The following is a 24703-nucleotide window of genomic DNA, read 5'->3' as shown; positions in this document are numbered from 1 at the left end:
GACTTAAAGCTATTTGATAGTTTTAAGGGGCAGAGAAGGGCCACATGGGTTTGACTCTAACAAATAAGCAAATATTTTACAGCAATAGATGTGAACTTTTTTGCTTATATTACACTGTGCCATAGAGTACCTTATTAGCCATAACATGAGAATCATCATCTCACTGCTCTAAATTATGGAAAATACACATAAAGGACACACAATCATAGAATTTATCCTAGTCCAGAAGTGTTGGGTTTCAGAAATATCAGTTCCTTTTTTGGCTAACTAGTGCAGCTAGTTAATAAAGGTTAAGGTCATGTTTCATCCTTGGAAGAACAGGTAGAAATTCACGGTACTATCACCACTAAATTAGCTCCATTAAATACTAGCAATTATTATTACTGAGCATGTGAATCACACCTTTCCAAGCCCACTAAATGAAACAACCCTTTCTATTTTTTCCTCACAAAATTAAGCATTAGTCACAGATTCGACTACATTGTAATATCAAAGGAAGCATTTAAATGTCCTTTTAAAATGTTTTCTGGACAACATAGGTGGATTTGGAAACAGACACACATGCACACACACTCTTTAAAAGGAAAAGATGGTGACCACGCCACATCTTCCATTGTCTGAAGTTTGTTCCATACACTATAAGGCAGGGATGTTATTCATATACCAATCTCAGGTTCTTGCTACTGACTCACCACCTCAAGCACACTTTTATATTTAGGTTCTGCTCCCTAAGAGGAACAGCGACACTGGTGCTGCTCCTGCAAAGAATACACACGAAAGCTCAGATATTTTTCTTTTTTCTTTTTTTAGGCTCAGATATTTCCAAACATCCTCCTCATCCTTTACCCCGAGGACAGAACTTTACCTTTTTTGTTTTGAATATGAGGCTTCTGCTGTTGCTTTAATGTTTACTTATTTCAAATAGGCCACTCACACTAAAAGGAGCAGGTCCTTCCACAGGGTGAACATTTGGCAGATGTGGCTTTAAACCTTAAATCATGATTCCAGATCCCCTCAAAGGATGAGAAGATCTGCCTTTCTTAACACAGGGCCAAAGCAGGTTTTTCTGCTAAGATTATTCTTTTCTTTCTCCAAAGATTATTCCTGATAGTTAAATATAATAAACATTGGCACAATTAGTTGTTAAAGAGGCAGTTTTCTTTCTGGGATTACTCACTGCCCTATGCCAGGACACCACACAGCTGTTTTCAGGCTCTACTCCCTGCTTTGAAAATCTCAAGATGCTGAAATGTCTTAAGGAAAAATGTTTAACTTTCTTTTTTTGGCAAATGTTACATAAAGAGAAAGAAAAGTAACATCTGTAAGCTCACCATTTTCTTGCCACACTATTAATTGTTTTTTCTCAGTTCTTAAAGCCACATTTTAAAAATATATATATTTTTATTGATTTCAGAGAGAGGAAGGGGAAGGGATAGAAACATCAATGATGAGAGAGTCATCATTGATCGGCTGCCTCCTGCACGCCCCTGACTGGGGATGGAGCCCGCAACCCAGGCATGTGCCCTGATCGGGAATCAAACCACGATCTCCTGGATCCGAGGTCGATGCTCAACCACTGATTAAAGCCACATTCTTAGAGAACCTGCTCTCTGCTGAGTGGTGGAGCCCACATGTTCTGTACCCTTGGACCAGGTACCTGGACCAGGACTGAAAAACTGTTCTAAGCTGAATCAGCCAGTCTCTTTTCTAGGAGCTTGCAACTTGGAAATAGGGCTCCAGTCAGTCTCTGCAGTGCTTAAACTGAGAAAGGCTACATGAGAGGCCTTTTCCTACCAAATGTAAGGAGAAGCTGAGAAGGCTGGTAATGTGGAAAAAATGAAGAGGGCTAACAGAAGCTGAGGCAAGAGACTTTATATCCCTCGGCAGAAAGAGAGTCAAAGTGTGAGTCCAGAAGAGTTGAACAGAAGCCAAGGACAGAGAGTAGCTGTCTTGGTTCCTAGAGGCTTTCCAAGTATTTTGTTCTAATCTCCAGTGAGGCCTGTGTATTCCTTCCGTGGTTCCAAGACACAACCCTGAGGTCTTCCAGTGAATCCTCCTTTTGGGTCTAAGCTAATAGCAATAGATTGTTATTTGTAATCAAAGAAACACAGGTAACTGCACATCTTCCTCCACTTTACCCAACATTTCCTGAATGCACTATACTAGATGCAAAACAAAAGATAAATAAGATACAGATTCTGCCCTTAAGGAGCTTACAGGCAGAAATCCAAGAGGTGAACAGCTGACCTGATACTAGGTTAAGCTTTTCATAAAAATTAGTAAAATGAAAGAAGAGTGTGATGTGAAATGGCATAAGAACCAAATATACATACTCAAATTTAACAAGATATGCTTGGCTAAAAAAGTTTAAGAAAATAAAAAACTACCATAAAATATTCTGCAGCTATGTACCTTATTATATCAACTCTGTACCACTCACTGTATATACTATATACATCATACTATGCCACACGTATTTGCTGAACCTGGTAATACACAAATCCAGTTAGACTGTACTCTATACTCAGTGGGCAATTTAAGGGATTTTTCAAGGCTGATTATGTGTGATTTTCACCTGTGTGCTAACTTTACCTCCTAACCTTACATGTCACAGTCCTTGGAAAACTGTCACCTTTGAAATCCTAGCATTTCATATAAGATACCTAAAAACTAGTACAGAGGTGTGACCTTTGACAGCTGGTAGTGGTCTGGTTATTTGAATGATTAGGTTATCCCAGCAGCCAACTGAACTGAAATATGGTGTTCTGAGAGCTATCTTAGGATTTTGAACAAAGCCTCTAGACTCAAATTAGGCTACCAAATCCCCAAAGTGTCAGTGCCTCAATATGACAAACTATCACATAGAGAGGCCCCAGCAACTTATTCTCTAATATTCTTTTGTTATCTTCCTAAAATATTTTCAGTATTTCGATTATTTTTCAATCATAATATTCACCTTGACATTTAACTCATCTTACTCCTTTAGTATCTCATCTCTCAAATCCATATTGGATAATAAAGTTAAAAGAACCTCGGCACTGTTTGATAGTTATACCTGCCCATTTGAAAAACAGACCCCTAATTTTATCTTTCAATCAGAAAAATTTTAATGAAAAATATAGATATAAAAAAGACTAAGGAAATACACACGGTAATAGTAGCTGAGTGGAGAAAATAAATCTTGTATATATTTTTTCCAAACCTTCAGTGATATTAGTTTTCTCCGGAAATTACAACATTTTCCAATTGAAAAAGATTTTTGTCCTTTGGGCAAGCTGCACATGGATAATTACAAATTATATCTCTAAAGTTACTCTCCTTTTTTATGGAGCAGAGTATGATATCGAGAGTGCTATCTTTTCTGAACTGTAATGGTTAAGAGTGGAGCCACCCAAACAGTTGACAAGCTATGAACCCCCCCCTAGATTTTATTGTGTCCACATAATTCTCCAGCTGCTGATGGGCTATTTATGTCTGAAGATCTGCAATGCTATAGCCACTATATGGATAAGAACCACACAGAGAGAGAAACAAGGTGGCAGCGTAGGTAACCACGCCTCCCGCAACCACATCAAAATTACAACTAAAATACAGAACCACCATCGCTCAGAGCCTCCTGAAATCTGGCTGCACAGAAGCCCTACAACCAGGGAGCTGAAGGAGCATCGAGACCGTAGGAGGGGCGGAGACGCAGGCGGATCGGGGCTGAATCACAGAGATGCTGCCGTGGGCCCACACCCGGTGCCGCAGTTGAAACCCGGAAGGAAATATCGGCGTTAGGGGTTTCCCGGAGGAGGGAGGGGTCCCAGCCCCACAGCAGGCCCCCAGCCCAGGGCTCCAGGGCCTGGAAGAGACGTCCCCACAACTCCAGGCTGTGAAACCAGCAGGGATTGAGGCTGAGTCTCGGAGGCTGCAGGAGCCCCAGCAGCTCCTCCTAAAGGGCCCGCGCACGGACTCACTCGGACGCTCCCTCTGAGCCCAGCGCCGGGCAGCAGCCTGAAAGGACCCGGGACACTCGGGGAGAAACTAACCTGCCTGAGATCCGGGCGAGAGCTGGAGGGCGGCTTCCTCCCAGGCAGAAGGGCTGGCAGAGGCCATAGCTCCTTTGGCGAGTCCTCCCTGCACACAGCCCGCAGGCAGGCGCCATATTTGAATAGCCAGCACCTGACTCACACCTTTGGCCCCGCCCCGTGATTCCCGGAGGCCCCGCCCCTCCCCACCTGCAGGCTCATCCAGGCCATTTCCAGGGGCTTTTCTGTACAAGTGTCCTCTCGAGCCTCATGCTTAGGACTTTCCTAAAAATCTCTCAAACAAGCAGCAGTGTGCCCCATATGGCTTGATAAGGGGCCCCAGGCCTGGCACTAGCGACAGCCTGCACTGGCTCATAGCTTGGCCTCTCCTGGACACCTCCAACCCCAGCACAAGCAGCAGCCAACTACGGTTTGCTGTGTAGCTCATGCTGAGTAGCCCTGGGCAAGGCACGGGCACAGGCTTACTTTGCACCTCCCAGGAGACCCCAGAGACAGTACACCTGGTGGTCAGACTCTGCCACACTGGACTACAACCCTACCGCATCCACAAGTGGCACACTCAAGGGGCGCACTTGGTGAACACCAAAGCTCCACTGAAGTAAATCCTGCTCCACAGGGGTGTCTCCAGCACAGCAGCTCTCTGGCCGTAGTTGTAGCTGGTCCTCACAGCTGCTTGGTCTGGGGATCAGTTCCTCTCAGTGACGCCAACAGCAACCAAGGCTGAACTACAACAGGACAGTGCACACAGCCCACACAGGGGAGAACCTAGAAGGCCCACCTCAGGTGACTGAGGAGGCTGAGCTCCTGGATCCTACAGGACACCTACTACACAGAGCCACTCTACAAATTCCAGGAGACAGAGCACCTCTACCTAATACATAGAAACAAATACCTGGAAGCAGACAAAATGTGGAGGCAAAGAAACATGTCACAAAGGAAAGAACAGAAGAAATCTCTAGAAGAGGAACTAAATGAAATAGATCCAAGCAAGCTAACAGATACAGAGTTCAGAATAATGGTTATAAGGATGTGCAAGGATATTAATAAGAGTATGACGAAAATAACTGAGAAAATTGATGACATAATAAAGGACCAATTTGAAATGAAGGCTACACGAACTGAAATGAAGAATAATTTACAGGGAATCAACAGTAGAGTAGAGGACGCTGAGAATCAAATCAGCAATTTGGAACATGAGGAAACAAAAAACACCCAACCAGAAGAGCAAAAAGAAAAAAAAGAATCCAAAAATATAAAGACAGCATAAGCAGCCTCTGGGACAACTTCAAGAGGCCCAACATTCATATTATTGGGGTGCCAGAAGAAAAGGAAAGAGAGCAAGAAATTGAAAACCTATTTGAAAAAATAATTACAGAAAAATTCCCCTACCTGGGGAAAGAAGTAGACTTACAAGTCCAGGAAGCACAGAGGGTCCCAAACAAGAGGAACCCAAAGAGGCCCACACCAAGACACATCATAATTAAAATGCCAAAGGTTAAACACAAAGAGAGAATCTTAAAAGCAGCAAGAGAAAAGCAATTAGTTACCTACAAGGGAGCACCCATACGACTGTCAGCTGATTTCTCAACAGAAACTTTGCAGGCCAGGAGGGAGTGGCAAGGAATATTCAAAGTGATGAAAAACATGGAACTACAACCAAGATTACTCTACCCAGCAAAGCTATAATTTAGAATTGAAGGTCAGATAAAGAGCTTCTCAGACAAGGAAAAGCTAAAGGAGCTCATCACCACCAAACCAGCACTACAGGAAATGTTGAAGAGTCTTCTTTAAGAAGAAGCTAATGAACAAAAGAATCTGATGAACTAAATAGATCCAGAGACAGTGACACATGTAACAGACGATCATATTTCAGAGGGAAGAGGGAAGGGGGGTGTAGGGTGGGAAGAGATTAACTGAAGAAGTTATATGCATATATGCATAACCCATGGACACAGACAATGATGGGGTGAAGGCCTGGGGAGGAGGTGGGAGCAAGGTCGAACGTGCCAATTGGGGGGAAGAAAAAAATGGGACACCTGTAATACTTTTAACAATAAAGATAAATTAAAAAATAAAAAAAAGAACCACATATAATTCCAACCCCCAAAGGGCTTAAATTCCAGAACTTCCACCATGGAATTTTTGGATGCTCTGAGTTCATAAGTACTACTAAATATACATGTCTCTAACTGTATACCAAATCCTTACAGAAATAATTTGGGGGACTTCATTCTAATATCTTAAATTATTCATTCATATCTCTATTCTGCTTCCTTAACAGTTAATCAAAAATTGTTGGCATAAAAGACCTGGAATTGAACCAGCAACCCTTTAGTACATGGAACAATGTCCAATCAACTGAGCCACACTGGCCAGGGCTTATGTATCCTTCCTCTTTGAGGGCACTGATATTCACTAACATTCCCACAGAACAGTAAACCTTACTTGTGATGTTTCAGTAGTTCTGCACTAGTAACACAACTTCCTTTGAGGATTCACAAATGAATCCAGTTATGGTAAGGACTAAACAAAATGAACCAGTTGGCTTGGTCCTTGTGCAATGGTTTCAACTGGATTTTACAGAACAAAAATAAGTTGGGCAAATTTATCTTTTTTTTTCTGGAGTTCAAGACAGCTGTGGCCAAGTGTCTTCTCCAAATTGGCATGAAAGGCTGTGGAGCTGTGGAAGTAAAACTGTTCCTTCTCACCAAGGAGGCTCAAATGAGAAAAATTATATTTCAGCCTGACCACATTCAGCTCCTCTGAAAGAAACAAACGCCTCCCTCAAGATCAGAGATGTGATGGGTTCATAGTAGCCAGAATTCTGCTCTACTGAGTCAGAGAAAGGACTGGGAAGTACCAAGTGATCATTGCTTTAGAATCCATCAGAAATTCTTCAAAAATTGAACTGTTATCTCTTCACTCTGATATGTTTTAAAGCTATGAGAAATATAAATAGGAGATTTCCATTTCTACAGGAAAGTTAGATCTTCGGTTTCAATGTAAAACAATACAGCCTGTGTTTATATAGCACTTTTCCCTTAAGAATTCAAGGCCTTTATAGACATTACCTCATTCAACCCCAGTAGGTCTGCAAACTTGATAAGAAACAGAAGGTTTTCCTGTTGTATGAATAAGGAAACTGAGGCATAGCACGGACATATGGTTAACACAGAGAAACTGCTGGAAAAATTAGGCTAAACTTTTCTCTTCACTCCAATTCTTGGCTATCTCCACTTATTCACACTGCCTATAATTAGAGGGGGCAAGTGTCTATATCTCCACTGTCATCAAAATGTAATTTCAAGGCTGCTCTTTTATACTAATAAAGATCAGTTTCTCTGGAACTTAGTGGCATATGTCTCCTGCCTCTATAATACCCCTGGCAGAGAGATTTCTGAAAACTTATACATGCCAAGAAAGGATCCAGATTTCACTTTCTTTTACCACGATCACCATTTCACCCTTTCTTCTCATTATAAAAACTTTCTGCCCAACTGGAGACCAAAAAGTTTTTTCTAAATTCTTTAAGCACTTGTAACTATCGGACACCTAAGTTGAGGCATGTTCCTTGTTCCCAACTATTCTTGTTATATGACTCACTTATTTAAAAAAAAAATTAGTGGGGTGACAATGGTTAATATGAACATATAGGTTTCAGGTGTGGGTTTCTATGTTATAAGATTTGTATACTGCTCTGTGTGCCCACCACCCAAAGTCATATCACTTCTCTCTTAAGTAAAATTCCCACTTTCCAGTATCTCTTCAGATGTTCTTATTTTTAATTTCCTGTATACTGCTTCCTATGTTTGCCCAGCTTGTTTACAATGCACTCCTCAGGAAGTTCACAACAGTATCGAAGGGTTGTGCCAACCTCACACTTACGATTTTCTTCATATTTATGCTTTATCCCTCCGTTGAAGCAGAACTGTGCTTTTAAATTTTTTTTAAAATATGGAACACTTCAGAAATTTGCGTGTCATCCTTATACAGGGGCCATGCTAATCTTTTCTGTGTTGTTCCAATTTTAGTATATGTGCTACTGAAGTGAGCACCATGTTCTCTTTAATGCTGCCTATATTCAAAGCTCTTCTTCTGGTACCAATCAGGACCTCCTATTTTTTTTGATGACATATAAAACCATTCCCTCCCAGAAACTCCAAAATTGCAAAGCCTGATCAGCCCTATGGACACTATTCACAGCATAAAGGTTTCAGTGGGTGAAAATGGCTTGCATAGGGTAGCTCTGAGCTTCTCAGTTGTATACATGGCACATGTATTCAACATAAATGATTAATTTGTTTTGGAAAGAAATATTTCAAAACCTAGATCACCAAAGGCAATAAAAGGTCTTGGAAGTAACAAAGGCAGTCTTCTAGGGCATAAAATTTGGGGGCACCACGTGGAACAGAAAATCTTATTCTTTCACACTATGGGGAGGTTCTGGGCCTTTGCTTCAATTAAATTTTCTACGGCTATCTTCCATCACTATATTACAATTAGGTAAGGGATAATAGGTTAAAGGCCCCAGGCATCTGCCCAATGAGATTTTGTTACACTGTGAAATTTCAGTAAGTATCTTACTGTCTTCTTTTATTTGAGGACTAGCATACCCTTTAAAAGAGAGCCAAAGCAGAATGGTCATTAGCAGATTAGAATAGCTGCTGCAAAGCCACGGCAGAGCAGCTCAGACTGAGATCAGCTATGATACGCTATTTATTCCTCAGCCCTTGAGAGTTTTTCCCAGGCAGGTCGCTAGGTAGGAATGGAGTTAAATGTTTAACCAGAGCAAGATGAGTTCCTCCACTACTTTTAGGACTTCTCAATATAATTAAGAAGGGTCCAGAAGCAAAGCGATCATTGCAGTGTCTGTTTATATTACAGTTACGTCTTTCCAAATGCCAAGTGAAATGGTGGGAATTTTTAGTCAAAGTACTAGAGTAGGTTATTTCCTAAAATTGTCAAAGCTACCATTCAAAACCACTGTTCCCAAGAAACAGTGTACTTTGAGAACAATAATGGAAGGTAACTTTATAGCTCCTTCTAACTAAGTCGGAGGCCTCCATCGTATTTTATCTACTTGCATTCTCATTTCTATATCTAGAGTCCTATTTTCTTGCCATTTTGCCTGTCCCCATTCTCTTTCATTTGTTTCTGCCCTTTCTGACTCATTCCCTCCCTCCCTCCCTCCCTCCCTCCCTCCCTCCCTCCCTCCCTCCCTCCTCCTGCCATTTCTGCTGCATGCTTGGTTCTGGTTTATTCATCTTTTATTTAATTACCAAACATATATTATACTAGGCCCTTATCATATGGCCAGCCCATATCTAGCTATAAACCTTCATGCTCATACTGTCCCTCTCCTATGTTTAGGCTTCCTGTTATGTTTAGGCCACTGGTTTTGTCTATCTCTGCCCCAAACCTGTCATCCATCAGGTCTTGTTTCTATGTGTTCAGTTACAAGCAAAAGTGGGAAGTATATGGAATATAAGAGTTGTAGGCTGGGAAAATTTTGAATTGACTATGTATACACTCTCCTAAGTAAAAGGACTCTGAGAGCATAAAAAGATTCCCTAAAAACATTCCCATAAAGGAAAATAAGTTTGGGACTTACCCATGGTGACTATCATGGTCAGGGCAAAAAAATGCACAATACTAAAGAATTAAAGTCAAAACTTAAGAGTGACACTGCTTTCCATTCCTAATCATGCTCTTCAAAGGTAATCATTATTATATTTTATGTATATCTACTACTCAGACATTTTTTATGTTCTTGTGGACATATCTGTATTACGTATGTATTTCTGGTGCTACACAAATACAATTATGCTATACTGTTTTGCAAACCTTTTCACTTAAAAGTTTGTTGCGGCATCTTTCCATATTAGTACATAGGACTCTACCTTCTTTTAATAGCTAATTCCATGGTATAAATATATCATTTATTTATCCAGGTCCATATTGATGACATTTAGATTACTTTCACACTGTTCTAATTGTTATACAAAGCCAAAATTTATCTTCTGTAATTTCTTTCAATAATTTTTGCTCTAGAATCATTTGGAATAAACCGAATCTATCATTTAATAGCTTTCTGAACATTTGAAATATCACCACCATAGCATATAAATGGGAATAAATGGGAGAACACATGAAAGAAAAGTTTTGAGTCATAATACTCAGGTATCAGAAATCAAGAGGGGAAAATTATTACCTCAAATAAAAACAATATAAATATTCGACAACAGAAAGTGGGTGCCTAACTTATGATCTTTGAAGCTAATGGGATGTTACACATTGATTAGAAACATGGAAACTGTGGCATCATGACAAATGTTATAATGTTAATTGAAAGAAAACAAGCTGTTGCATGTGAACTGAGATTAATGATGAATTACATCTGCATATGAAAAGGAAAGAAATATTCACATGAAATGTAGCTTGTTAGGGTGGTAAGAGCATGGATCATTATTTCGTTTCAAAATATCCTTTAATATTTTATAATTTGGTTTCTATAATAAATGAAAAAATAAAATAAAATGATAGCTATTAGGAAGATCAAGATCCTCATTCTTAGTTTCAAGGACTAAAAGGTCCCCTTTACTTTCTTCTCTAATTATCTTCAGATAGCAACCCTCATAGTAAATAATCAGGTCTTGAAATTCTTGATGGCAAAGCTACAATCGGCAAACAAAGCTTGAAGTGTGACTGCCCACTAGGCAACAGCATGGAATGGAAGGGAGAAGTCGGAGATCAAACAAGGAAAAGAAGGGACAATCAAAAAAGAGAGTTCCAACTTAAACCGTGTTCATAATCATCCAGTGCTACCATTTTTGTTCTATCTCTACATGAACAGAAAACTCATAAATTTCCGTATCATATGGTCAGGGCAATATGGGGGTCAAAACCCCAAGATAATGGTTAAGACCTGGGTACTTAAAGAAGAAATGGTCATGTTCCCAAGTTAACACAAAAGTCCCTATTTTAGGAATTTAAAGTTTCAAGCTCTGGTCACAATATTTTGCAACAGCAGTATTCGTTAAATTCATAATCACTCATTTCTCCCCCCAAATTCCACCCATTTATTTTATAAGCACTGATTAAGTCCTTGAACAAAACAGTCACAATGAGTTGTTTTTTTAAGTATTCCTTGTTATGAAACCCAATATTTTGCAAATCACTGGCCTGTGCTGAATAATGACAGACAAAGCACTAGTAAATAAAAACAATGATCACATTATTTTGGTTCCTGTGTGCTGTTTATTTACAATGACACAGCATCGCCTTGTTTCTGAAGAGAATGGCTGATATACTCTGGCTGCTCAAACATTAACTACTGGTGAAATGAATCACATATGCAGCTGAGAATTCACTCTAGAAAAACAGAGAGAGGTCCTGGCTAGGTAGCTAAGTTGGTTAGAGTATCCTCCTGATAAGCCAAGGGCACATACAAGAAGCAAATGATGCATGCATAAATAAGTGCAACAACAAATTGATGTGTGTGTGTGTCGTCCCCCCCTCCCCCGTCTTTCTCTCTAAAATCAAATAGGGAGAGAAATACTTGTGCTTGTAAGTTAGGAAGAAGCTCTAGTGTTTGTGTTCACATTTATAGCGAGACAAGGTGAAATCTTGTCTACTTTCTTGTCAACTGATCTACTTTCTGTTTCCTTCTCTTCCCCTTCCCTTTCCTTTCCTTCTTTTATTTTTGTTAATCCTCACCTGAGGATATTTTTTGCATTGATTTTTTTTTTTAGAGAGAGTGGGAGAAAGGGAGGGAGGGAAAGAGAGAAAAACATCAATGTGAGAGAGATACAATGATTGGTTGCCTCTGGCACATGCCCCATTAGGGGCAGGGGATCCAACCTGCAACTCAGGTATGTGTCCTCAACAGGGAATCGAACCCGAGACTCTTCAGTACAGGGGCTGACGCTCTAACCACTGAGCCACATCAGCCAGGTCTCTAGTGATCTGCTTTCAAAATAAACTTCCTTTTGTCCATTCCCAGAGAATATTTTTATTAATAACTTGGCAAAAGTCTAAAAAAGTATGCTTATCAAATCTTTCTAACTTCTTTCTGTCACCAGAATAATTCCCAACTGCCTTAACAGCTGAGACACAAGGGTGAGGAGGTAAAGCCTTGTTCTTAAGGACCTTATAGTCTTATGGAGGGAAAGGTTTGCAATTACAATTAAAAACCAGCCAACACATAATCATCACTAACAGAATTAGGATTGAAAAATATCCCAGTATTAGTCATAACATGACATCTAAGAGGTTTAGGTACTCAAAATCAATTATATAACCACAAAATACAGAAAGCCTTAGTTGATGGCAGCTTATATAAAAAACATGTAAAGGTTTCAGCTGAGTAAAACTCCATAAAATCATAAAAGTCAACTATGTGAAATGGCTGTTAAAATACTACTCTAAATTTAAAAAAATATTGTGTTCAGGTCAAGGAATGGGCACACACACACATTCATGTTTGCTAGTGGAGCAATGATAGTGAAATATCTGTAAATCACATTATGCAGAATGACTGAATGAACTGAAGGCACGTGGCTTAACACAAGACTTGGAGGTGAGTGGTAGAGGGGGCAGTATAAAACAACTGTTACAAATGCCTCTGAGCTGGTAACAGAGGGCTCAAAAGTGCTCCATGGAAATTTTTAAAAAGGCAAATTTTGTTCCCAATTAGAAGAACTTCCAATGCCTTAGGATTTCCAACACTGAATTACCTTAAACAGCAATAAACTCTATGGCTAGGAGTAGTCAAACAGAGATGAATGACCAACTGTTAAGAAGCAGTTCTTACCCTGGGTGGAAATACATAACAGATCTCTAAAGCTCTTCCTTGGAAAAGCTTGTGGCTATCTTGTTAGCTAGCTGCAGGCAAGAACAGCAAGACAACACCCACCACAGCTACTCTAAGAGCATCGGACCATCTCAAAAAGCAGAAAAGATGTCAGAAATCACCACTGACCTTCATTTAAGATCTAAAAGGCTTTGTGACTTTTAGATGATTGTCAGAAGAGATAATGGGAGGGAGACCAATGGTGGCCAACCTACCAGACTATGAGCCAACAGCTGGCTTAATCACTACAAAAGAACCACCACACCCATTCCCACTGATTGCAACAAATGTACTGTGGTCTCAGAGGTTCCAGTTTTTCCTTGTTGCCTTAGGTGAAAGGCAATTTTTAAAGTTCCCTTTCCTCCAATAATCTACCTATTTAATGTTTTTAGTGCGTGCAGAATGCCAAAATTTCAAGAATCTGCAATGTTTTCCTGTATCTGGGGATAGTGTAAACCCAGCAGCGCAGGTACAATCCCTACATTAACAGGTTCATGAGATTTTTTGGCTCCATATTGAAAAAAGAACATTGGCCTGATCTGGTTGGGTCTATTTGGAAGGGTTTAGAGAGGAAATTCTGCAAACTGGCTCATCACTTTCCTTAGGTCCACTCAAACTTCTAAGTTAGGCTAGATCTAGCATGTTTTTACCTGTGCCTTAAATTTGTGAGACATGTATAAACATGTTTATCCTAAGTGAGTTGTGATCATTATCACCATGAAATTTATGAAACTAGGAACAACACAATAGCCAACTTAAAAGTTTAGTTCAGGGAAGACAAGCCTCAAGATATACATATGTCCTATGCACTCAGTTGCCAATAATTTTAAATCCTATGGCAGATACACTACATATTTAAGGATACCATCAATGAACAAACAGTAATATACTGAGTCTACTGTGAGCAAGAATGCATGTTAGGTTCGATGAAAGACAAATGCCCATCCTCACCTGCTTAGGTTATGACTATGTCTGATTATTGCCATGGTCAGAGTATAAGACAACTTTAACAACTCCAAATGGCTCTTATAGATAATTCTATATATTCTAAGGAAGTAAAACTCAAATTCCTTCAATAGTGCCTTCAACAGTAATACTTGAAATAAAAACCATGTTTCAGTCATTCACATAAAACTGAAACCATAAAGCAGAGGAATGCCTACTAACGTCAAATAATGTCAAATCCTAGCACTGAAGGATTTCATCTGCTGTGAGGTTGTATCCTATAGGTACAACCTCCTTAATGTTGGTAGCATTTGCTAAGTCAAGATACTTTTCTGGAAGCCAGTAAGATATTTCAAAAATTAGAGCTTTTAGGCAATACCAAAAAAATTATAAATTTAATTTTTTTAAATCCTCAAAGGTCATAGGTTATTACAATTATTTAGATAGGTCTTCCAAATTAATGAGAACAATGAATAAAATGACAGTGTTATGGTATTTCAGAATGTATATCTTGTAGCATGCCTTTAAATGGATATATAGTCTCAATATGGTGAAATATAGCTTGCAAATTAGCAACTACTGCTCCTTTCTTTTGGTATACATAAAGAGGTAGAGTCCTGGCCAGCATTGCTCAGTGGTTAGAGAGCAAGGCTGCACACCAGAGGGTTGAGAGTTCGATTCCTAGTCATGAGCACATACCTGGGTTGCAGGTTTGATCCCGCCCCTGGTCAGGGAGAGTGCCCAAGGCAACCGATCGATGTGTCTCTCTCATATTGATGTTTTTCTCTCTTTCCCCCCAACCCCTATTGCTCTAGAAATCAATGGGGAAAATATCCTCACTTCTTGGGTAAGCATTAAGAGAGAGAGAGAGAGAGAGAGAGAGAGAGAGAGAGGGAGGGAGGGAGGGAGGGAGAGAGAGAGGGAGGGAGGGAGGGAGGGAGGGAGGGAGGGAGAGAGAGAGATGGAAAGAGAATGAATAAACTACCAAAAAGCCAAACCCCATACCATGTGTATTTCAGGTGGGTGAAAGCATTCAAAGGTTGGTTTATAGGTACAGTAACAGCATCACAGATCACCAATCAACTCAACTGCTCCTCCAGGAGCCAAAGAGCAAGTAGCTTTTTAGCTGACTATGTTTATTTACCTATCTAGCATGCAGAGATTATCTAGGGTCTGGTGAAAGAGTAAAGTAGTCAAGAAAATGTGCATATTTTAGGGCTTCCAGTAAGCTATATGTTAGTAAATGGAGAAAATAGGCTTGACTTACCTGCACTGCCAAGCTGTTTATAAAACCTGTACTCTAAATGAAGCTGTGGAGCACGTGATTTTATTGGTTCCTAAAACCCAAAAAGAAATATAATAATCAGATTCAGACAAATAGAACTTTTCTATTCCTGGGTTTTCAGCATAAACCAGAGCTAAGACCACTTAATATTTATTTACTGTTTTTCCCCCTTTTTTGACTTTAAGTAATTTTTTATTTTTCAATTACAGTTCACATACAATATTATATTAGTTTCTGGTATACAACCCAGTGATTAGACATTATGTAACTTATTAAGTGATCATCCCGATAAATTTCGTACCCATCTGACACCATACACAGTTATTACAATATTACTGACTGTACTATATTTCCTATGCTGTGCTATAATCCTGGTGTCTATTCTGTAATTACAAATTTGTATTTCTTAATCCCTTCACCTTTTTCGTCCATAAGATCACTTAATATTTTAGAGATGATATCCATATATGATAGCATTTTCTTTTCTTCTTTTTTTTTTTGTTACTCCCCACTTGAGGCTATTTTTTCCATTACTTTTCAGAGAGAGAGGAAGTGGGGTGGAGAGAGAGACAAAGAAAGAGAGAGAGAGAGAGAGAGGAGCATCGATATGAGAGAGATACATGGACCTGGGACTGGGATCGAACCTGCAACCTAGGTATGTGCCCTTGACCAAAAATTGAACCCTCAACCCTGCAGTGCGTGGGTTGATGCTCTAACCACTGAGCAACACCAGTCAGGGCTGATAGCATTTTCTTACCACAATTTCTCTCTGAAATCACAGTTGGGGGAAGACGAAACTGAATTACATACAATCCTTTCCATAGATATTTAAATAAAAATACTCTGTATGAGCCATCATTCAAGGATAGCTCCTCTTCATCCTAAAGTGTTCTCCTGAAATGCATTATCCTAGGAAAACGGATGCCAAACCTTTTAATTAACTACCAGCATGTATTTCCTGCTTGTTTTATTACGAATTTGGGGTAATAAAGTTTTATTACTTTTAGAAAAATGATATATGCTCAGGAAGAAAATTTCAAAAACACAAAAATTAGGAAGAAACTAACAATAATCTGAGTTCCTATCATTTTACAGAGAAGCACTATTAACATTTTGATGAATGTCCTTCCAAAAATACATATTTATATATACATATATATGTGTATATATATACAAATAGAGTAAAAAACATATTTTAAATAAATGAAATCATGCTCTATTTCCTGTTCTGTAATGTCATTAAATTCAACAAAGTGAGAATGACATCTTGCCATGGCAGTAAGTAGAGCTGTATATTATTATTATTTTTTAATCCTCACCCAAGGATATGTTTTTATTGATTTGAAAGAGAGAGGAAGGGAGAGAGGGAGGGAAGGAGAGAGGGGGAGAGAGAGGGAGAGGGAGAGGGAGAGGGAGAGGGAGAGGGAGAGGGAGAGGGGAAGAGAGAGAGAGAGAGAGAGAGAGAGAAAGAGAGAGAGAATCAGTAGGTTGCCTCCCATACACACCCTGAATGGGGATCGAACCCACAGCCTAGGTATGTGCCCTGACCAGGAATCGAAGCTGAAACTCTTTGTTGCACAGGATGACACTCCAACCAACTGAGCCACCTGGCCAGGGCTGTGTATTCTTTTTAATGGCTATAGTACTCCTCTGTATGTAGGTATGTACACACACAATAATTTTTGGACACTTGGATTGCTTACAGTTTTTAATGTTATGAATAATGCTGTAGGAAAATTTTTATATATATTTAGTTTTACATTTAAGATAATTAGATCATAAATGCAATTAAAATATGTAACTTTAATCAATGTTCAATTTTTCAAAAATAGTTTTCTAAAGACCCCAGAGATAAAGTAGCTGAACTACCACTCTTTGTTCTATACCAAACTTCAAGAATTGGCTGGTTAATTATTCTGAATTGACAGTGTAGCAGGCAATGAGGTAACAAGAAAATCAAACTTTACCCTACAAGATACATCTGCATACTCATTGGGATAGTTATTATCAAAACCACAGAAAATAACGAGTAGTGGCGAAAATATAGAGAAACTGGAATCCTTGTGAATTGTTGTAAAATGGTGCATCTACTGTGGAAAACAGTATGGCAATTTCTCAAAAACAAAACAAAACCCATGGTATTACCATATGATAAAGCAATCCCACTTCTGTATATTTACACACAAAAATCAGGACTCAAACTGATTTTTGTACACCCATGTTCATAGTGGCATTATCCCCAATAGTAAAAAGGTGGAAGCAACTTGGGTATCAACTGAATGGATAAACAAAATGTGGGTATGTTTTGTTTCATACGTAAGATTGAATATTATTCAGCCATAACAAGGACATTCTGACACATGCTACTACATGAATGAACCTTGAGGACATTATGCTAAATGAAATAAGCCGGTCACAAAAGGACAAATACTGCATTGTTCCACTTATAGAGTAGTCAAATTCATAGAGACAGAAAGTTGAATAGTGGTTGCCAGGGGCTGGGGACAGACGGAAATGGGGAGTTAGTGTTTAATGGGTACAGGATTTCAGTTGAGGAAGATAAAAATGTTCCAGAGATGGATGCTCAACAATGTGAATATACTTAATACTACTGAATTGTACACTTAAAAATTAAATTCTACATATCAATTCCTTATCAGATACATGATTTTCAAATATTTTCTCCCATTTCCTGGGCTGCCTTTTCACTCTGTTCAGATTCCTTTGATACATAAAAAATTTTAATTTTGATAAAGTCCAACTTATCTATCTTTTCTTGCTTGTGCTTTTAGTGTCACATCCAAGAAATCACTGCCAAATCCAATGTCATGAAGTTTCCCCCTAAGTTTTCTTCTAGGAGGTTTATAGTTTTAACTCTTCTGTTTAGGTCTTTGATTTTGAGTTAATTTTTGTATATGGTGCAAGGTAAGGGTCCAACTTCACTGCATATGGATATCCAGTTTTCCCAACACCATTTGTTGAAAAAACTGTCCTTTCCCCATTAAATGGTTACTTATCTAATTTTAAAGATAGAATCAAAGGAAGGAGATTCCACTGCTTCCCTTGATAATTCATGCTGGTGTTTAACAAGTTTCATGGTAGGGAAGGTCTTTATATGTAATTGAAATCTCCACTATTGAAATGTAAGTTTACTTCTATAATGTCCTCAATAACAGGTAAAATAGCTCTGCAGTAACCTGTGAACACTATAATAGCAATTTCCAAATAACAAAACTATTCAATCACTTCTTAGACTTCCTTTATTCAGGCAAAATAATTTCAATTCCTTTAACTTCTCTCATTGATCCTGTATTTTAGCTCTTGATCACCTTTGAAGGCTCTTTCTGAACCCACTTGAAGTTTTCTGCATTCTTAAGATACAGAATCTATAAGACACAGAATTAAGAAGTGTCCTTGAAGTCTATCCCTTTGCTTCTTGGAAAGTTTTATCTAAATCAATTCATGCAGACTGGAATACAGTACGTCCTCACTTAATGTTGTCGACAGGTTCTTGGAACTGCAGCAAAACAACGTATAACGAAACCAATTTTATCACAGGCTGATATAAATAAGAGTTAAGTTCCTAGGGCAACTCATCAACGTTATAATGAAATGATGTTGAACAAAATGTTACTCAAGGACCTGCTGTATCATGTCTCTAAGAAACTCTAAAGAACTCATACCCTTCTTTGATCATAAAATCAGCAATCATTATAATTGGACTTCAAGTTTCTCAAGATTCTTGTAGTCAAAAGAAAATTACATAATATTAATTATACTGTAGAGTAACTTTCTTAATTCATTTAGCTCTTCAGAGAGGGATCACTCTAGAGTCTCCATTTGGTTAAGATCTCCCACTATATCACCATCAAAGCAGGCAATTATAGAATTTGTCCATGAGCAAAATTACTAATAATTCACAAGGACCAAATAGAAACAGTAATGATAAATTAACATGGAACCAGACAGAGGTTGATCTAAACACTAAAAAGAGGAGTGCTCTTTCTGAAGAAATAGTCTTTGGATTCGGACAAACCACAAGGGGCAGGCAACAGATCGTTCTTCAAACACAATACTCTCAAAACTTTATACTGGAAATCTTTATAAGAAATATTCAATCTGATCTTGGGTAACTAAGTTAGCAGATAAGAAAAGAAAAACTTTAGAGTTATATGGCTGAAACTGCGCATACGCATCACGTATGTTAAAAAATGAGGGGCTTTTATTGCAAACGGAAGGACTTACATCCTTCAGCCAACCCCTTCAGCACATAGTTGTAGCCTGCTCAGCCAATTGGAGCTTCAAGGGGCTCTTCTGGAAGCACTATGAATAAAGGACATTGGAAACAATCAGTCTATAGCTTGTGGAAGGCAGCAAGATTAGCAGTGAGGAGAGACTTTTTTTTTTTAATAATTGTTTAAAAACCTCTGTTAAAAGGAACCTTAGGAATCTCAATGGGGGTGAAGAAGGGACTCATTACACTATTTTGTTTACATTGTATATGATTTTTTAAAAAGATTCCTAGATATCCAAGAAACAAGAGCCCCACAATGAAGATCCAAACAAAGTAGAACTGAAACAGTACCAGCAGGGCTTCCTTGTATTTCTGTGCCAGATGCTGATTACATTTCCATAGAGGGCAGGCTATTTGCCAGAATCACGGTTATTCTGGAACACACATGCCTACCTGAAATCCTAAACCGACAGCAGACGGCTACCTTGTACGACTGTAATGCTTAAGGCCAATTTTGCTGTCACAATGAAAAGAGCTCAATTACCGGCTTTATATCTCCCATGAAGAATACAGACCAAGAGCAAGAAAGGAGGCCCATAGACAAGGTTGTTATCCTCTAAAAAGCCTTATTTAAGATTTATCTGAAAGAGAAATGAGGTACTAAGACACACCATACTAGATGACATAAAGTCTATTTTCAGCTTTAACTCTTGGCCATAAAAAAGCATAAAAATTTACTAAAATTTAAAAGTGTAATGCAATTGTCAGTCATGTCAACAATACGTTATGCAAGTTTATCTAAATAGGTTGACTAGCATGAACCTGGAAGGAGAAATGTAGATAGAAAGAACTGCCCCTAAAAGAAAGCCTCAAAAGAAGTCTTGATAAATAAAGGGATAATAACAAATATACATACAGTCTTGAGGCAATATTTTAAAGTATTCTAGGGGCTGCTTCCTCCTGTTACTAATCCCATAGAATCAAAATTATTACAATTTACCAAAGTAGTAAAACGGAAAAAGTAAAAGAGCAGATGAACTAGAGGACACTTTTACAAAATAACAAAATTTGTATAAATTTTCTAAATGGTTAAACCTTTGATAGTCGATCTGAGAAAATATTTGGTATGCAGTGTTATATTCACCACCTCTCTTCTACCTCATTTATTCAACAAGAGTTCCAAATAAACAAACAAAACACTTGGTTCCCTAGCAGCTACCTGCTCTTAAGCCCTGCTCTCTGTCCACCTCTTTGTAGAGAAACCAATCTAATAACTGTCAGTTTTTCACAAGAGAACTCTTAACTCCTCCACAAACTGACAAACTGAATGAGAAGAAGGGAACAACCACAGAGCACGTGTGGATGTAATAAGTGCAGTTCCTTAGAAAAGAAAAGCATTCAACCATCACAAGATGTGTTCTTCAACCACTAACTCCTCTGTCTTCCAACTAATAAAGCCCAAAACTACCTGAAAATCCTGGGAAACTTACTAGGATTTCGTAGGGGGATGAACATTTATACAAGTTTCATAGAAAACAGTCATATGAAACATTTCATATAACTAGAAATGGTTTTGTATCAACCTTAAACATAAGGTAAAGAATTGTTTGTTCTAAAATTGTTAATCCTTAAAATCATATAACTATTCTTTTTTAATAGGATGCTATTTTCAATGACTAGTTATTCATAAGATCAGGAGTGACAAAACCAATTAAACTCTTTGCTTCAAATGTGACCACATGATGTGTTTTTCATGTTTGGTAGATTTTTTAAGACAATGATTAGATGATCAAATTTGTTTCTGTACTAAGTATATTAATAAATACCTTACATTTTAAAAATGAATCAGTCAAAAAAATAAAATTTTCAAATGATTGTATCTTTTTAAAAACATGTTTTTATTGATTTTAGAGCAAAAGGAAGGGAAAGGGAGAGTGGGGGAGAGAGAGATATAGCAAGAGGGAGAGGAACATCGATCAGTTGCCTCCTGCACACACTCCAACTAGGGATCAAACCCACAACCTGGATATATGCCCTGACCCAGAATTGATCTGGAGACCTCTGGTGCACCAGACGATGCTCAGCCATCTGAGCCTCACTGGCCAGGGCAAACGATTTTATCTTTTAAAATAGCACTGTGAAAGGTTCACAAAAACTACAAGTTTTCCCGTGATCTTTTTTCTTCCTTCCAGCTATTTTTTTATTAACTATTTTTTATTCATTATGGCTAAACTATAATATCATCTAATGCCATATAGTGTACAGTGATTCATGACTGTAAAACTCTAGATGAAGGAAAATGACTCTGTGGGATCATATGCAAGAGAAAAAACGTTAGTATTTTTGTAAGTGCTCACAACTATTTCCAGTAAAAAGATACGTGAGGGATGAAAGCACCAAAATATACTTAACACAAATACAGATTTTACTCACCAGTTTGATAGCTACATATTCATTGGTGTAGAGATTTTTACCTAGGGAAAAAGCAAAATGTATATGTTTTAGTAACATTTATTCCAGGAAATACAAAGCAAAATCTCAGCTTACAGGGTCATGAGAAAGGTCACATTCCCAAAGCTGTTTGCATATATGAAACATGATTTATAGAAATGATTAGACCCACCAAGACAAGAACAAAAACAGCTTGAGAATTTGAAATTTTAAGTTAGACACGAGAAATTTTTTGAATCTCTTTTTCTCTCTCACATATACACATTTTGTTTTTTAATATTTCCCAGCTCTTAAGCTATGAGTCTAACCAAGAAAAAAAAGCCAGAATTTCAAAGACACAGAGATTTTTACTTTTGGGACAATAAGTACAAACCCTTATTTTTCTAACTCACTGACAAGTGGGAATCTTATATTTTTTGTCATGGTATTTAGTGTCAACTTTAGTTGGTATAAAGAACAGTGTGAAATAAAACGAATTACTGTCCTACTCAGATTTTGGAAAACTTATCTACTGTATATAAGGAGGTGATTGTCAAAGCTGTTTTCATTCTTCACCAGAAACACTAGCTCTATGTCTTCCACTATAAGCAGGAAACAGTTCTCCACCTGGACAACACTTAAACATCTCAAAGCTCTTCCTAAAGTAACAATTTTCCCCCCAACTTCTCTACTTGTATAATAAAATCAATTCTCCTAAACATCTGGAGTAAGAACTTGGGAGTGAGGATGAGGATAAGAGCAACAACTACCACTTAGTGAGCCAACATTACATGCTAGGTACTTAACTACCTTCACATCCCCAACTCCATTGATTCTTTTTTTTTTTAATATATCTTTATTGATTTCAGAGAGAGGAAGGGAGAGGGAGAGAGAGAGAGAGATAGAAACATCAATGATGAGAGTCGTCATTGATCAGCTGCCTCCTGCATGCCCCCGACTGGGGATCAAGCCAGCAACTGGGCATGTGCCCTGACCAGGAATCGAACCACAATCTCCTGGATCCTAGGCTCATGCTCAACTGCTGAGCCACACCCAGCCTGGCACCCCCATTGATTCCTGAAGGCTTTAATTCCTCCTGATTGTTTAGTATATACAACATACAGTTTAGCCACTGCACTGGACTTTACATTGCTTCTTATATATTTGTCCTATCTTAGTTAGCTAGACTACAAATATCTTGAGAAACAGAGATTTTTATCTAAGAGTTCCATCAATGTCCTATGGTGCTTAAGCTCATGCTGTGCACATCTCAGACACTCCAAACCTTAAATGATTAAAAGTTACTGGTATGGACATCAAAATTACAACTAAACTACACAATAACCATCATTTGGAACTGCCTAAAATCTAGCTAAATGGAAGCCATACAACTAAGGATATAAAAAAGAAGCCACATCCAGACTGGTAGAAGGGGTGGAGACGCAGAATGGGTTGGTACCATACAAACGTGTGGCGGATAAAAATCAGGAGAAATATCTCGGCTGTGGAGGTCCATCTCTGAGGAGGAAGGGGTCCCAGCCCCACACTAGGTACCCAAGCCCAGGGCTCCAGTGCCAGTAAGAGAAGTCTCTATAACTTCTGGCTATAAAAAGCAACAGGGATTGGCTCTGGCCAGGTAGCTCCAGTTGGTTAGAGCGTTGTCCCCATATGCCAAAGTTCTGGGTTCATTATCCCGTCAGGGCACATACAGGAAACAACTAATGAATGCACAACTAAGTGGAACAACAAATTGATGTCTCTCTCTCTCACCAAACAACCACCACCAAAAAGCAGCGGGGATTATGGCTGAGTGAGACAGAGGGCTGCTAAGAGTTCCAGGCAGTTCTTTAAGGGCCAATGCACAAACTTACTCAGATTCACTTCTGAGCTCCAGTGCTGGGGCAGCAGCTCGAAAGGCTGCAGCGACAAAAGGGGAGGAACTGAATTGTCCAGCATCAGAACAAGAGCTGGAGGGCCAGCATTCTCCCAGACAGAAGTGCTGTAAGGGGCCAGTGTTCCTTTGATGAGCTCTCCTCTCACAGAGCCCATAGGTGGGTGCAATATCTGAGTCTCCATTAATCTGGCTATCACTATTCACCCTACCTTGGTGATTCCAAGACCCAGCCCCACCCAACTTGCAGGCCAACCCAAGCTGTTTCCAGTGGTTTTTCCATATAAATGGCCTGTCTTGGCTCAGGCTTCAGATTTTCCTAAAATCTCACAAACAAGCAGCATCTAGCCTTGGTGGGACCCGTATGTCTTGCTAAGTGACCCCAGGCTCAGCACTAGCAGTAGCCAGCCTTGGTTCACAGCTTGGACTCTCTTGGGCATTTCCAAGCCCAGGACTAGTAGCAGCCATCTGCAGATAGCTCTGTAGCTTGTGCTGGGTGGCCCCAGGCAGGGCACTGGCAGTGGCAGACCGTACAGCTCCCAGGAGTCACCAGAGCCAGTGCACCTGGTAGACAGCTTCAGACCACGCTGAAGCACCAACCAACCACCTCCATAAGTGACACACTTAAGGGGCAAGCTCAGTGGGCACCAGAATCGCTCTGAAGTAAGCCTTGCTCTGTGGGTTGGGACCCTGCACAGCTCATCATCCACTGTGGTCACAGCCAGTCCTTGCAGCCATTCGACCTGGGGTAAATCCCTCCCATTAACACGCCAACAGCAATCAAGACTCAACTACAACAGGAGGGTAGGTGTACACAGCACAGGACGGAGGACTCAACTGGAGTGCGCAGCTCGGGGAGGCTGTTGTGCCACTGGATCCTAGAGGGCACTCAATACATTAGGCTACTTTACCAAGACCAGGCGATGTAGCAGCTCTACCTAATACACAGAAGCAAACACAGGGAGGCTGCCAAAATGAGAAGACAAAGAAACATGTCCCAAATGAAAGAACAGAACAACATCCAAAGAAAGAAATA

General features: G+C 39.2%; 1 protein-coding gene and 1 non-coding gene across 6 annotated transcripts in view; both read right to left on the bottom strand.

Annotated features, from left to right (window-relative positions):
* CSNK1G1 (casein kinase 1 gamma 1) overlaps positions 1 to 24703 on the bottom strand; it is a 137823-nt gene that overhangs the window by 55738 nt on the left and 57382 nt on the right. For all 5 annotated transcript variants that reach the window (XM_087820921.1, XM_016208592.2, XM_087820943.1 and 2 more), the window contains 2 exons: positions 21780 to 21820; positions 15095 to 15164 (listed from right to left, as the gene is read on the bottom strand). In XM_087820921.1, coding sequence (XP_087677047.1) covers positions 15095 to 15164; positions 21780 to 21820 — 111 coding nt within the window. The remainder of the gene's footprint in view (positions 1 to 15094; positions 15165 to 21779; positions 21821 to 24703) is intronic.
* On the bottom strand, positions 7980 to 8086 carry LOC148094112 (U6 spliceosomal RNA). The gene has a single exon (XR_015713689.1). It is a non-coding gene; the product is annotated as a U6 spliceosomal RNA (small nuclear RNA).

The sequence above is a fragment of the Miniopterus natalensis genome, chromosome 1 (genome assembly GCF_054644295.1).
Source record: "Miniopterus natalensis isolate mMinNat1 chromosome 1, mMinNat1.hap1, whole genome shotgun sequence".
Taxonomy (NCBI): Eukaryota; Metazoa; Chordata; class Mammalia; order Chiroptera; family Miniopteridae; genus Miniopterus; species Miniopterus natalensis.
Note: the sequence above shows the minus strand (reverse complement) of the source record. Positions and strands in the feature narration are given on the sequence as shown.